This window comes from Athene noctua, chromosome 2 (assembly GCF_965140245.1).
Source record: "Athene noctua chromosome 2, bAthNoc1.hap1.1, whole genome shotgun sequence".
In the NCBI taxonomy this organism is placed as follows: Eukaryota; Metazoa; Chordata; class Aves; order Strigiformes; family Strigidae; genus Athene; species Athene noctua.
Window position 1 is genome coordinate 120,488,546 of NC_134038.1, and position 16,718 is coordinate 120,505,263.

The following is a 16,718-nucleotide window of genomic DNA, read 5'->3' on the forward strand; positions in this document are numbered from 1 at the left end:
GTTTTCACCTTCTTTTTGCTCAAGGGTGTTTGGTAAATAGGTGATCCAGCTGAGATTACAGTACGAAGATCCCTGCTTTCCACCCCTGTGCTTGTTATTCTAGATCACAGTTTTATGCACAGGAAGTGCATAAAATCGAAAATGAAGAGAGAGATTTCAAGTCAGGAATCCAAAAAATATGTATATAAGGAGCTGCATTTGATTCGTATTTTAAACAGACTGTACAGTGCAGTAATTTTTTTTTTTTTAACACCTCAGGTCCATGTAAAATTTCTCTTAGATGAAAAGATTGATCTTTTAGAGTTGGCTGTGTGTGTCTGTTCATATGTTCATTTGTTTATTACCATGGGGAGGGAGGGTTGTGTTTGTTTTTATTTGCTTTTTTTTGTCTCCATATTCCTGTGTTTAAGGGATTTGACTATTATCTCCTTACACTCTACCTCTACATACCATTCTTTCCTCCCCTTTCCCCTGTGGAAATATGTGCAGTTGAAGCTGTTTAGTATGCTAAAGCTGAATTTTTGAAGTTTTGTCAGGGTCTGCTCTGGGCTGATTTTCCACTCTGGATCTTTACTTTCTTTGTCATGCAATCTTTTTTGTCCTTCCAGAACCTGCCTTCCCCCCCCCCCCCCCCCCCCCCATTATTACTTGGCCAAATGCTTTCTGACATTTCAGAAGTCTCAGGAACATGTTGAGATGAACGGCAGGGGGATATGTGATGACTGGTGTCTGATGCTGACAATTTTGCTTGTTTTATTGTGTAAAGAATGTTAATATTTGTCCAAAAGTAATAGTCATGGATACACTCCCTGAATAAAGAAAGAAAAGGGCTCCAAAAAGTAGAAAAAAACTTCCTGATTTTAAAATTACGTGTGATTAAAATATGGTTTACTGTGCTATTTAATGCACGTGATGCTCCACATACACCTTTACTAATTACGGTGTGTGATAAAGCTCAACTATCTCCATTCTCCCAGGAAATCTATAGTAAAATATAATAGGCACCATTAATATCTTACTGTTAAATAATACTTCTTGTTAAATTCAAATTGTTTTCTGCTGCAAGTTGTAAATTGTTTCTTTAAATGAAAATTTGCATTTCGAAGGAAAAAATAATTACTTATTTTCCTCCACTTTCTTTACAGTATTTCCTGATGTGGATGACAAGTATTGCAGTATTTTTTGAATGATTACATCAAACTGTTGTTTTCTGTCCCAGTTACAATACAGGTGGTTTTTAATGAGCCCTGGTTTTCTGCTATTACTCTCACTCTTAGATTAAAAAAAGAGAAACACAAAAAACTTTTTTTATTTCTGTTGTTCTTTGGTGGGTAGACTAGTTTGCCTCTCACCCTGACTACATAAACTGGTGTTGTGACATGTAATGAGTTGAAGCTGCTCTAGTCCATGAAAGGACTATCAGAGACACTGTGAAGTCACTTAGTGGGGACCTAATAAAAATGTACCTTTAGGGTAGGGATGCAACTTTGTTTAGTCTCTCTGTTAAGACTCAGTTTTATTAATGCATTCAAACAAAACCCCAACGTGGCTTGTTTTTGTGTCTTTTATACCCTGCTGAAGTAAAAGTAAACCTGGATTTAAAAATGAGTGGAAGAACTCGTTGAGGACTAGTAAACAGAAATGCATCATCTGTGAATACTGGAAAGTTGCCAAGTCATGGACTACTGGAAACTTAGGCACTAGTATAGAATCATTGATGGGGTGTTTTTTTTGTTGTTTTTTAAATGTAGGCTTAAGCATCAGACCATTGTCAAACACAGGATAGGGTTCATGATGGGCCACATTTTGACTTAGTTGTGTTAATTTTACATTGCTTTTAAATTGTCAAGAGACTTTATTAGGGATGTCACCATGTCCTTGCAGCTGCTTTGTTCATATGCTTATACATGCTTTTGTTATACCACATCTTAACCCGTATATTCTTCTGAACACAGACCATGCCTCTTAAATCTGTTTTGAGAGACATTTACCAGACTTTAAACTACGATACATCAAAAGCATGGCTATAAAACTGACAGTCTTTTGTTTAAAACTTTTAATTAATTTAGATTCATCAAGTGACTTTGAAATTAATTTTGTACCTTACTAGTCTGATCTGGCTTCTTAAGACAGAGAGAAGAGCTTATGTGTGCACATGCTTTTCTCTTCCACTCTCCACTAGCCATACAGAAACCCTGTATTTATATTATAATAATAACTAAAAGAACTACTTGTTATTTATTACATGTTCATGATCCTGCTCCTCACTTAAGGTTTTATAGTCCTGTCATTGTCAGGTCAAAGTTATCTTAAAGTAACCATCTTGAACAGAAGGCTGAGCTCCTGTTCAGTAGGCTGCATCTGAAGCTTTAAATATTTTCTGTGTTCCAAAAGTCTGCTTGAACTCTGTGCAAGCCCATCAAATAGAGCTTTGAGACTGAGCAATAAGGCACTTTTGCAGGTAAAGCAAGTCTATGAGATCTGACATTCACTTATCTGATATATTTAGGAAGATTTAAGTTTGTAGTCTTGGCTTCACAGTGGCAGTTGTGTTGCTGACTTTGGAGCCAAGATGATGTCATTATGCTTTAAATGTTGTTTTGGTGTGAAAAACACTGTAAAATTGTTACAGATTTCTTTGCTCTCAACCTTGTATCAAGCTTGCTCAGCTGAAGAGTTTAAAAATGCTTTTCTGTTTGTCCTTTAAAACTAGCACACGGACGTGCAAAGCAGACTTTGCTTTTGATTCATGTGTTGTCAGTGGGAAAATCACATTTATGGGCCAAGTTTGGCCACCAAGTAAAACCGTGTAAGATTCCTTAAATATAATGAAAGTCAGAAGCAGTTCTTGAATTTGAATATTGTGAATTACAGAAAGGAAAAATGTGCAGGGTTTACATTAGTTCCTTCTTGAGTACGTATAGGAGCTAATGCTGTGCAAGACAGTTGAATTTTTTCAGTATTATAAGCCTGTAAAACTGAATACATGTTAGTTTTTAACCACGACAGTTACATAACCAGATTGTAGGTTCATATGGCCTTTAAAACATTACCAGTTTTTGTCTTTTCTCTTCTTTTTAATAATAAAAAAAAAAGATATGAAATTGGTTCTAAATGTTGGGTATTTTTCCAAACTACATTTTTAGTAGTATACTTTGTGATTCTTTACAAATTATCTTGACCTCTGAAGCTGCATGCTGTTGATATGGATGTATTGAATACTGTTAGAAATGCTTTGCTAGAATATTATGTTGATATGATGGCTTCATAGCCATATGGATTATCTCCCAGTGAAGTGAGACTCCTGCAAGCGATGCAAACTTCAAAACCGATTTTGCAATCATCTGAACACTGAAAGATGCTTTTACTGTTTTCGTATAGATGTCTCCCCTTTATTTACTATTAATGCATTTTAATCAGCTTGCCAGTTTTAACATAATCTTTTCTAATAATGCTTGATAATGAAAAGGATAAAAAGGTGAAGAGAAAAAAAAGAAACAGTAATAACATGAAGAAAAAGCTGAGTAGTTGGCTGAACTGAGAGGGGAACATCAGAAACATCTGTAGGGGATGGACAAATTAAGCTGAAGTGGCTAAAGATTTATCCTTTTAAGCCAGTTTTCAGAATGAGGAGATAGGAATTTCTGTTTTTGCAAACTGTTTAAAAATTGTAATAACATAAAATGGTGGCCTAAGATCTGGGTTCCCTGTCATGAGGTGAAGAGAAAGGGAATGTAGGGGAGTGATGAAGGGAAGATTTCTGGGAGTGGCTCATCTGGCAGGGTGAAGGCTTGCAGGGCGATTTAATCCTGCTCCAAACTGCCTCTGCTTCCCTGCTGAAGTGCTGCAGTGGAAAACAGAGCAGAGGGAAAGCCTTTGCTCACCTGCTTCACACCATTGTTTATGACTTAGGCATAGGTGTGCTGCCATAAGTGTAGTATGTAAATGCCTTTGCATCATGATTTCAAGGCTACTTAGGTTTCTCACCATGTTGAAATGCACAGATATGGCTAGATTTTCATGAAAACTGATACACTAGCTGAGGCAAAATTTATACAGAATTAATAAATAGAGCCAATATTTTACCGTGCATTCTTGAATTCTCCCCATCTCCAGCTGCCAGAGGCATTAAATGGCTTGTAGCCTAACATTAATATGAAAGATTTGGGAAAGTATGAGACGTATGGCTAGCTTTAATTGCTATCAGATTTAATTTTAAAAAATATAACTTGCTGGTGTTGGAAAGGGTATTTATTTTGGTATCAATATATTTATGGTGGCTGTTGGAAAACTTGTTCAAAGTAGAATGAAATTTCTCTAAACTGTTCTGGTTTGGGTTAATATTTTATATTATGCGAGACTGATTCAGCAGTGTGGAATCAGAAAATGTGCAATTATATTTACTGATGGTAAACTCTTTAAGACTATTACAGTTCTTGGACACAAATTTAAATTCAAATGGTCTGGCAGCTGCAACAATTTTTACTTTTTTTTTTCAATTTTTTTGGTGAGCAATGTGTAGTTTTGTGGTAAATTTGAAAGCATGACAGCCTATATTGTTTCTAACCAGAGGCTTAAATGTATAGCTATGTTTGTTGTACCAAAGCTGTAATTACACAAGTGGTTGACAGTTCCTAGTGATGCCAAATGTCCTTTGCTGAGAGCAAACTGCCGTGCTGTAATACTCAAGTGTAGCTGTGCCAGTGTCCACGTTAGCTAGCAGAATGTATGTATTGTGTGCATTTACTGTCAGATGAAAGGTTCTGTGGCTTCTCAGAGCGGTATCATGTCAAGTAGTGGCTGATTTAATAACATTAAAGCTGTTAATCTGAAGGAAATTTAGTACCACTAAGAGGTAGTGAGAAGCTTCCCTGCTGTTAGTTGCCTGTTGTAGAACACAGGTTCAAACATGATTTTGCTTTTAAAATAACACATTGGTTTATTAAAAAAAACAACAAACCAACAACACAATACAACAAAAACCACCTTAATGCAGCATCATAATCTTAGTGATAAACTGTGAAATAGTTTAATTTTCTAAATTTACTTTTGAGATAAGGTGATGATGTACTTGGCTCTTTAAACTTTCATATGTTCCTATATGCCTCTATAGACTTGCATATCAAGTGTATGTGTATGCATGTATGACTGATGTAATAGCATAACTTGTTTTGAATGTTGAACTTTAAACTCAGTCATATAGGAATAACAACACTGAAATAAGACTGACATGTTTCTGTGCATCAGTACTGCCTGGGATTGTAGGACTTCTACTCTCAAGATACAGTATGAAAGGTTGAGATACATGGTAATCAAATTATGTTTCCAGTAGTTTTAGGCACAACTGAGTTGAAAAATAGGCTTCTGCTGTTAGAAGTCTTTATTCAATATCTTAATGAGATATTGTGTCATCCTTCTGCAGATCTAAAATGCCACTTGTAGTATTCCTTGCCAGTGCCAAGTCTCTTAACTTTGCAAATTGTGACTAAATAGTTAAACATGGCAAGAGTGCCCAGTGACATCCTAGTGCTGGAATGAGTTTTTTCCTGACTGCCTGCCAGGTACTTGCTATTACCTCCTCTAGTGTTGATGAAGATCTAGATAGAAATACTAAAGACTCACTAAGCTGATGTCTATACAGAGGACCAGTCAATTAGTCAAGTTTATTCAAAATGTCATATGCAAACTTCATTGGAGGGAGGAACCAAGAGTTTTTGAAAAAAAAAAAAGAAAAGATGGATGTCAGATCTTTGTATGAGCTTTCCACAAGCTGGTTATTAAGTTGTGCTTGATAGGTCACTTTAAATCACTTTTATGTATGTATTACGCTTGCAGATAATAGGAGAGCTTTTGAATAGTCACGGAAGTACATTTTATGAACTTTCAAAGTGTCCTTGTTGACACAGTGTCTAGTAACTATGTTTTGAGGGGTTTCAATTTTGAAGCAGCTTTGAGCCATACAAGCAAGTACTTTAGCAACAGTCTTGCCCTATATGAACACAAATAAGGACCAACTATTTAACTCGCATCAGAACATAATGGTATGTGGTATGCTAAATCTGAAATACACATGTTGAGACAAATCCTAAAAGACCAATAACTGTTTCAAACAACTGCGGATTCTTTAGCTCTGGGAGCCAAGTTCCAAAATTAAAGACTTTTCCATTTTGAAGGAAATAATATTTTTAAAAGCAGTGGGCTTAAATGATTGCTCACTTTCAACATTTTCTGTCATAACATTGTTTTAAGGGGGGGTTAACAAATTGCTGTAGCTTGGAGGAATAAAAATTAGGTACAACTTTTAAGTTAAGGCTGTATTTCCCTTAGTAAGTACGTAATCCTGATCTTTGAGGACACAGCAAAATTCTTGTTTTCATTAGGGAAAAAAATAGAACATTGACATTTCTGTTGCTGTGTCATCCATAAGGATTTCAGCATTTTACTTTTTTTGTTGATTAACAAATAAATCCAAACAGATATTTTTTCAAAGATGCTGATCACCTGCGTGGCATGATTATCTAGTTATTCAGTGTTCTGTACCTTTGAAAAATAGATTAATCTTTTTTATAAAACACTAAACTGCAAAATTTAAAATGGTACATGGTGGAATGAGTTAATCACTCTGGTTCTGCAAAGAAAAATTGTTAGTCTAACTTTTTGCAGTGTCAGGAAGCCCATATATTCAGTGGAATTACTTAAGAGAACGTAAAAAAGAACTATTTGTAGCACATAAAGTTGAGCGCACAGTGGTCTTTTTACAACTGGAGTCTGATAGGACAGGGCAGTATGTCTATCCTAATGCATATGTGTACTACGTGTGTTTTTATTTGAACCTGTGCATAAATACTGATCTCAAACTTCAGAATGAAATAATCTTCCATATTTGGTGTTAGTGACTGATTTTATTATGCAGCAGCAAAGATGTCAGAATGAGTGTTTCTACTGCAATGCCGTTTGCTTTTGTGTAAGGCAAGTGTTGTCTGAGCCTTTATAGAACTGTAAAGTACAGTTCAAATGTGAAAAAATGTCAGCTTGTTATAAATGGCAGCAAATGGTGCTGATTATTTTACCTTTGACAAAGTGGAAAATTTAAAGGTTGGTGTGTCCCATTTTATTAATACAATAAAATTTTACAGTGTTGTTCTGGGCTTAGATATATGTTCTTTAGTGTTTATTATCCCTCAGTTACTGTAAAAATTTCTGATTTGAAGTCTGGCATCATTGTTCAGAATGCTAATTCAGGAAATTAATTAACATATGAAAGCAAATGCATATCTGTTTGTCTCCATTTCTTTCCTTTCGCTAACCAAATCAAAGTTGGTGTTTTCTTGTAATATGCAGGAGAGATGGAACGCAGAGACCATATTTTTTATCATTTAGCACTAGTTTATAGCTTCCACAGACTTGTCCTAATAATGAAGCTATGAAGGATATGACAAGAATGGTGATATTAAATTTCTCTAGACTAACAGTAAATTTTTCCATTCTGATGTCAAGAATGTAGAGCATCTGGAATCTGCAGTGAGTGGTTCAGTACGGGAACACTTTCATCAATTGCTTAGCCGTTTATTCTCCTCCTAGGAACAAGCAGTCTTCTATAGAATATAACACTACGAAGGAAGCAATTTTCTAGAACTGGAAAAATTCTTTATGTCCCATTGTTTCTGATTTAAAAGCCTTCCATTGCTGCTTAGTCTTAAATCTTATTGCATGGGCAAATTTAGCGTACACATTTTAAAATGGGAATTACCATTATTATACACTCTGTTCTTAAGACTGTATAAAGCTAAATTGTACTAATTAAGCTTAAGAAAAACTGAAGATACACATTTAAGCAGCTTCTGTCTTCAGAGTAAAAAGAACAAATTGAAATTAATCTGTTACCTTTTTAAGTAGGGACAGTGCTGAGTTTTCAAACATAGTTGGATTTTTCCCCTGAAATTATTTCTGTAGTCCAAGCTGGCAGAATGCTACAAGCTTTATTCTGCAGCCATTTTATCTTTTCTTGCTCTTGCAACAAGTCCAAAATCTTCAGAGCAGTTTCTCTACCCGTGACAAGCTGTTGTAAATTTTAGTTTCAGATTATGTATATTTAACCTACATGCTGATAGTTTTAGATAGGGACTATTTCTGTAAACAAGGTTATCTATTCATTGTTTTTTAATCCTCTGTGTCACTTTTCTTGGCTGAACTAAATTTCATGAAGATATATTGTATGTCCAGTATTAACTTCTTTCTTTTAAATTTCTTTATTTTTGAATCAGGTAACTGGGATTTAATAGACTATACAAGCACTTCAAAGAACACTCCCTCTTCCACTCTCACAAGAGTTTTATAGTATTCCTATGTGCAATACTTGTCTCCTTTTATTAATATTTTCATGCAATAGGCTTTTACTTAGTTCACATAAGTGTTAGGTAATGTACCTAATGTATAGAAGATGAAAATAAATAGTGTACTAGTATCTAAAACTAGGAGGTCCATTGTTTATCTGGAACTGGCTCCTATTACTACCACTGGATTATGTGACCTTGTTTAATCTAGAAAGGGCCATTTTTCCTTTGTTTCAATGATTTGGGAATGTCCAGGGATGATGACTTGTGATCTTGTTTGTTTGTTTTTCTCCAAGTTGTAGGACTGACTGGACTTACCTCCCCTCTTATAATTGCAAAATAGTCTTACATCTCCATGTTTAAACTCATTGTTACTTGTTTTTATGTATGCTCAGGTCTTCTGGGACCTTTGAATATATGATCTGCTTTTAAAAATCAAAGTAAACAAGTTTTTCTTGTGTAAGTCATGTTTACTTTACTGAATTTTGGCACCTGAAGTATTTTGATATTGGAAAATCCCAGTGGACATATGATTCCTTTTAAATATAAAAGCTGGCTAAATTTAGGCAAACTAGACAGAAAAAAAAATAATTACACAAACCTGAGTAGAATAGCAACAGTGTATAAAAAAGCAAATTTCTTTTTTTTTTTTTTTTTGCAAGACTCTTTACAGTGTTGCCAACATTAGGCATTAAAAAACCTAGGATTTTTGTTGGCTTTTTGTGACTTTTTTTTTTAAACAGAACTTCTAGACACTTAAAAAAAAAATCTTTTTTCTGTCTGTTTATTTAAATTGTGGGCATCTTTCAAAAATGTATGCAAAATACTTTTTATAATAGGAGGTTCATGCACGTCATATGACTCAAGGAGGTGGAACTTTAAGAGAAACATCAAATTGAACCAAGAGCGTAACTGAGGCCTGGCAGTGATGTGCTTCCAGAGGTAGCATTCAGCTCTGAGGTGCTGAGTTACAGATCATTCCATTGCTTACACAATGAACATACATTTTTAATTTACAAAACAGTTCATCTGAATATGGGAGGTATAGCTATGACCTTTTTGATTGTTAGTTTTTATTTTTAGAAGTGATCAAAAGTGTTCATTATAGCATCAGTCTTTATACTTGCTACTGAAAAAGTTAAAAAATAAACTTGGTTTCAATAGCCTGGCAATACTAAATCCAGTGAGAAATTTGCATGCATTTATTTCTGTGCCTTTGGCTCTGCTTGCAGTTAGAAGTTTTGCAGGAAGTTTGAGGTTGATTTGAAACAGTCTTTGCTGTTTAGATTACTTCTGTTGCTCTACGGCAGCATCTCTCTACAGTGACTCCTTACAGGGCTGCAGAGATTTGAGCTACTGCCCTTTAGGTGTTGGAAAGGTGGATGTGACAGATTATCAGACCTGATAATTTAAATCGGGCCAATGTCTAGTTGCCAGTGTAGTGGTTTCAACTTCATTACCGGCTTACAGTAATTTGACAGATTATTTTGTCCCTGTCCATATCACAAAAGCACTTTCTCTTAAATCCCATTTGCTGAAGTTATATGCTAGCCACAGTTTTCACTGTTTCTTCACACTTCAGTGAACAACACCACCACACTTTATGTAATTGAGACACAAATAAAATGCGACATTTTAGTTGGAGGGGTGTGTGTAGAAGATTCACATACTGGCTTTCTTCATATGTGAAAATTTGAATGTCTGTCTGAAAATTTTTGATTCTGTGGTACTGGGAACCACAGAAGGAGAGAAAATGAGATTCTGTAAAGGTAAAGCTTTACAGGTGCTAGCACCTTCTGCTGCCATTACCTTCTGTTTGGAAGGAGGCTATAGCTGAGTCAGATGATCTGGAATTACACAAATTTAACTTAGACATATTCTAGATTTTAGCCATTTGTTCTCCCCAGCTAAGTCCTAAGTCCTCCTTCTGCCTGATTTTCATTTGGCTCCTTGATTGAGGTGTTTTTTTAAATACCTGGCTACATAGTTCTCAGTTTCAAGAGGAGTCTGAAGAGCAGGAGTGTGATGCTCTCCAGCATGCTGCATGGCGCAGTCCTCAGGTTGTGCTGCTGTGAAGGGTGGGATTCTGATCTGGCTGCAAGCCCAAAGCAGTGCAGAATTAGAAACATAGCCATGATACCAGATAAAATCAGTCAGCACCGGTCTAATTTTCGCCACTTCCCCAGGAGAGTTGCACAGACTGTGTGCATTGCTGTTAAAACTAGAGTAGTGCACTAGGGGCATGGACACCAATTTCCCTAGGAGGGACAATTCAGGACTGTATGAGTCAGTGAAGCCCACGGACGCTTTTGACCTGGATGTGGAAACCTTAATGTGTGTAAGCACCTGCAGAGTTAGTCAGTCCTGGAGTGCCGGCAGACAGGATTTTTCTCTGGGAGTTCTGTGCATAAAACCCGTCTCATTATAGGCAGATTCAGTCTCACTCTGTGTCACTACTGTAATAGTTAATCCGTCAGGAAACATGAACTTTCATTTTATTTTCACTGGGGATTTGATTATTAAAGCTTTGAAGAGCAAGTTACAAGGATAGAATAGTTTTACGGTTGATTATATGTGAAATTTAAGCAGATCTGATGGATCAAGGAAAATAAAGATGTTGTACATTTTTTATTCAAAAGGAATGGCTGAAGTTAATATTTTCTCTCTTCTGAATGGCACATGTGAATTGTTCCTAAGCAGCTATGCCACAGTATAAGCTTACATTGAACTTTCTGTTCCATTTTTGAACAACCTTCATGTTATTGTGAGGTAAATGTATTTGCAGTAAGAAAAGTGGCTATGTGCAGAAATAAAAGGCTAGGTGTAAGGAATTTTAATTTTTTTTTTCTAAATGAAAATGTTTTTAAAGCATAAATTGCATGATAAAAATAACCATTTTTGTTAAGTGCTGAAGTTCTAATAGTCCAGAAAGTTGGAGCCGAGAGTCCCATTCAAACCTCCGTTCTCTGGGTGTTGACTCAGTCACTGACTGTGTCTTACTAGGCAAGGCTCAGCGTTTGTTTTCTGTCTGTGCAAAATTGTAGTGGTTTGAGTTGTATCTTCTTCTTGCAGTATTTCTGAAGCACAAATGGACAGATTTAAATAAAAGCAAGATTCTGAGAGAAATGAATGTCAACCACTGAAAAAGCTTGGATCACAGAAAGAATGTATCTGGAAGGAACATTTTTTCCAGAGTATTTTACCGAGAGGCAGTAAAAAGACAAAAATGTTAAATAATTGGATCCTAAAGGTGCTGTATGTAATTTTGAAAGGGATATATAGTGCCTGGAAAGGTTGAATAATTGTTTACTAATAAATATTCCAAATTATAAGTTTTAGGGAGATAATAGGCTTAATAATGATAGGTAACCTATAACTTACAACAATGTTCTTTACCAGTAGAATATCTTGTAAATCTGTCCTTGTGATGAACAGCAGCACTTATTCAGACTAAAAATAATAACAGGACCGTGTATCTTGGATCCCAGAAGACTATTGGTGTTTTTGTAGACAGCAGACAGGAGAAAAAGGCATTTTGTCCTTTTTACCCCAAGTAATCCCACTGGAAAATTAAACATGTGCTATGAATTGATATCAACTCCTGCCAGGTTACCTCCCTAAAGAGGGCTGCTGCAAACACTGTTGCTACATTTCTTGGACAGCAGTTTGATGGCCTGTGTGCATGATGGATATTTTATGCTGTATGCTACTGTGAAACAGTGTGCTACTGTCTGCCCCTCGGAGACCGCTGGTGAGGTGTGCCACAAATAACTGGGAACAGCAATTGCTTTAACTCTATGGAGAATCTCAAATACCTGCAAATTAAAAACGTTACTGAAATATTTCTGTGTGTGCATCTGAGAAAACGGTGTTGGTTTTGTTTTTTAAGGTTTAATCTTGCAAAACAGAGCAGTTCTTTTGTCTTGCTGTGGATTCCTACTGAACACAGGATAAAAAAAATATTAAGCAATATATTAGCAAGAAATATTTAGAAAAACCACGAACCATTTTTTAATGGACCACCCTATCCAGTTTCTGTTCTTTTAAGGAAGTTTTTCCTATTCATGACTCATTTCACTCTTTGGCTAACATCAAGGGAAATGGAATAACGATTAAGCAAAGGAATGTATGTTTTTTTCTGGTTTTGTCCTTTTTTCAAAACCTTTATGAATTTTCTGCATAACCTTGTGTAAATACATATGGATGTAGAAGTTTGACAACTATGACAAGGTAAAAAGTACACTGCTAATACTTGCTTCTTAGTAATTTTTTTAAAATGTTCCTTTTTGGTTCCTCAAGTTAATATTATGCTGGATACTCCAGACTCCCTATTCAGTTAAAAATGACATGCTCCAGGCAGCCAATTACACAAAACTGTTAAGTGAAATTAATGAGATCACCCCTAGATTACACTTTGTGTTTTATTTTCATTTTATAGGTCTGTACGAGCTGTTGGCTGCATTGCCAGCCCAGCTGCAGCCGCATGTGGACAGCCAGGAAGACCTGACCTTCCTCTGGGATATGTTTGGTGAAAAAAGCCTTCATTCACTGGTGAAGGTAAACCACATTTAAGTCAGATTCTTTGTGAGAAGAACATATGGAAAAATGTTTTGAGCGCCATCTAGTAAACCAGTGATCAAACTGTTGCTCAGTGAAAACAAAACAGCCTTGTTTTAACTCTGTTTCTGTCAGGGGTGGAAGTTGTTAAATAAAATTCTACCAAAAATACATAGATGATTTCATTTAAGAGTGATGTTTTGGCAGTGTAATGCTAATGCAGCAAACATATGTTGTTTGCCCTTGTTTAGAAAAAAAAGTACAAAATAGTAGCAGGAAATCTGAGACTTCTTTATGGTCAACATTCAAGACCTGGAGTTTAGCTTAAATAAATAAATGTTCACAGCAAAAATTAGAAGGAATATATTTTCTGAGGTCAAGTATGGCAACAGTTCAGTAGCCACATTAATTTAAAATAATTTCCTTTAACAAAGTCAACTGAAATTCTAGTAAGCTGTTTCTTTTATTGGCTTGCCTCCATTTAAAATTGTGTTTTGCACATAAATACGTTGGACTAAAGTACAACCTAAAATAAATTTGGAAGAATACTTGAGTAAAGTGTCCTGCTATGAAAATGATCAGCAACAAGAAATCAAAGCATGCTATGGGAGCATGTAGAGCTACCCCAATAATGTTCAAATTGCTTATAGCAGTAAAATGGGACCAATCAGCTGGTTAGAAATGTTCCACTCCTACAAAATAAGTATGTCTTCAGTCTCTACTACAGAGCTAATTCAATCTGGAAGGAAATTCTGATGTCTCAAATGAGCCAGTAGGTGGTAGTAACCCATGCCATGAACATACTCAGACTCGCACATAATTGAGCAGAATTTGTTACCCTTGTCAGTCACTGATCTAAAGGAAGCTTAAAATTGGGATTATTTCGATGTAGGTTTGAAAGAGTCATCTTTTTCCATTTGTTTCAGGTATCTTATTCTGGAAAAAGATCTAATAATGTTGATACTTGGCCAAAATTATTTTCAAAATAGCTGGGAATTTACATATAAAAGTAAACACAAGTATTTTCTGGTAGTTGATACACAAAAGCCACAAACAGAGGAACAGTGCTTGGCTATACTTGCTCGCCTGAATAACTTCATCAAAGTTACTGAAGTGCAGTGATTGTCCCAGATTCCTTACTGCTTTGCTGCAGCTGTCTGTTCAGGTGGCTCAGAAGATAAACTGCAAGGGGAACACCAGTCATCTTTCTAATATAGGCTGACAGTGATGTGCATCCAAGCAAAATGTTAGGTCTGTTGCTAAATTAAATTTCTTTCTGGATTTGGAATTAAAGAAGGCTGGTTAGAAAATGAGCATATATCTGTGAAGCACTGACATTTCAACATTTGCTTTAATTTTCTAGTGAGGCAAAACCTAATTCTCTAACTCCGCTTGCTCCCTTTTGTCCCTTCACCCAAAAGAAGACAAAGATAGTGCAACAGTAACTGGCTTACTCCCCTTGAGTATACTCTCAGTTTGGAAAAGTTGGCTCTCCTACTGGCTCTTTTAGTTGTATGCCCTAGTTACCATGTTGTTTGTATTGCAGGGTGGATTGGTCTTTCTGGTTTTAACAAAAAAGAATTCATGAGAAAGTTTTCTTGAGGCAAATAGAAAGTTTTGGGGATCAGTGAATGGTTATTTTATTACAGTTACCACAAGAAGGCATTGAAATATTCTAACCATCCTTATTATTTATCTTGTACATTTTAGGTCCAAGTATTAAATGTATATGTAACTGACCCTGTGAACAATTCTTTTACTGTCCTATTAAGTCTCACACTAGCTTAAGATTCAGTTTAAACAATTAAGTCTGGTTTTGGTATTCACTAGTTGCACTTCTTTAATACACCATATTAACTTCATTCAGAAGACAAAGTTTTTTAATTATAAGAATTGAGACTATTAAGAGCATCTGGTCTACCTCAGTGCATATCACAGGCTATCCAGCCTCACCTTTTAAGTTCTGTGGAGTTCAGGTATAGAAAGTAGGGCATAAAGAGCTTTGAAAAGGTTATCTAGTTCATATCCCTGCCCCAGGAGGGGCTTAACTGTATATGAAAATCATGGTATTTGCTTGACCTTTAACACATTTTTTAAAAAGAGTTATTCAGTATCAAGTTTCAGAGAAGGCAGTCGATAGCCTTTTTGGAAGAGATCTGTAAGAGCAGAAGAACCCCATCTGCCATAGTTTTTCCGTTACAAGGCTTCAGAAGTGCCAAATCTTTCTTTCTGGGTTCTGATGTCTTATTTGAAAGACTGTTTTTCCTAGCAATAACTTCTTAAAGTCAACTGTACTTGCAAAGACAAATGTTTTTAATTCTTCAGGCAGAGAATGATGACAGATATTTAGATATTTTGGGGAAAAAAAAAAAAGCACTAGCTTAGAGCCAAGGATGTTGCGATCCTGGTATGTGTTGATTTTGGAGGAAAATGAGCATGGGTATATAACTAATTAAACACTAATATTTATTTAAGATAGACACACTTTAATAAAAATTTCTATGCTGATCTTAATTTACTGTTTAATAATTTCAAATATAGGAAAAAAGCTCTTTTCTAAAGTTATAAAATAGATAAAATGCTCCAAATTGCTTGAAAGGATTAAGTATAAAATGAACTTTCTACTTTTTCTACAGATATTCTAAGTTTTATGGGTATTTAATTATCATATTGTTTTCTGTGGTATACTATGGCATATGGTCTGCTATTCTGGCTCTCTTAATATTGGAATGAAAGAAGAAGGGGAAAAAAAAAAAAGCCCCAAACCTTGTCTTGGAGTTCTCTTCATTCAGTATTGTTGGACAAAAATCTCTTCGTGAACTTGGATCAGCCTGAGCTGTTCTAAGAAGTCAGAAATGGAAAAGTTGTATTAGATCATCCAGTCCATTCCCCTGCAAATACTGGATTGTTCCCTACAGTACATTCCTATTGTAGTAAGTAAAACCAGCAAAAACTGATGCAACTGTTCTTGCTGTCCCTTTTCACAATAAAGGAATCTGTTGATTAGATTTCAGTTTGCAAAGTATAGAGAAGAGGGAACCCGCAACTATTGTTGACAGTTTGGAAGAGAAAACTGGCTCTGGATAGTGAATGGTTTAAAATTTGTCTCTGCTTCCCTCAATTTGTTACTTCCTTGTCTTATTACATGACTCTTAAAGTTCTACTAGAAATCTTCAGCTATCTCATTACTTTTTATATAGCAGAGATCCCAGTAATTCTGTAGAGATTTATAGAAAAGAAACATGAAGAGATGATCCTTCGGGGTAATTATGAGCACTAACATAGCTGAAACCTGAAATAGTAAACATGTGCTCCGCTTGGATTTTTTATTTTTAGAGGAACAGAAGGGATAAATAAAGATCTGTTCTAACTTCTCTTTTAGCTTATTTTTAGAGGAGCTGCAAGCTGCAAGAATTTCCATGTACGTTTGCTTGCTGTTAGTGCACCAGACACATGGTTTACTGTTTGTCTGTTTAGCTCCAGGGTTAAGCTTCTACTTGCGCTGTTGCCTTAAACATTTCTGGTTGTGGATATCATGCTGAAAAATTGAGTAAGCTTATCTGTTGGGCTCCTACTGAAGTATTTCTTAACGAGTTGCAGTTTACTGGTTGGTTTTGGCCAACTCATAGCATTCACAGTCCTTTAGCCAGTACTGTACTTTGCATTATGAAAAAGAAGCCACAGCGAGTGGTGTTGCTGTTCCTCTTGATAGGGAAGAGTTTATACACCCAAAAAGCAGTACGTAGCACTGGAAACGAAAGTAAGGAATATTTGGTGAATCTAGTTTGATTTTTATTACAGCTGCATATTATTTTGGTAGCTGACCCT

At 35.7% G+C, this 16,718-nt stretch overlaps 1 protein-coding gene across 1 annotated transcript in view; it reads left to right on the forward strand.

Moving 5' to 3' along the window:
* Positions 1-16,718, forward strand: part of MPP7 (MAGUK p55 scaffold protein 7) — a 164,798-nt gene that overhangs the window by 42,954 nt on the left and 105,126 nt on the right. Inside the window, exon 3 of the mRNA XM_074900069.1 lies at positions 12,772-12,890. Coding sequence (XP_074756170.1) covers positions 12,772-12,890 — 119 coding nt within the window. The remainder of the gene's footprint in view (positions 1-12,771; positions 12,891-16,718) is intronic.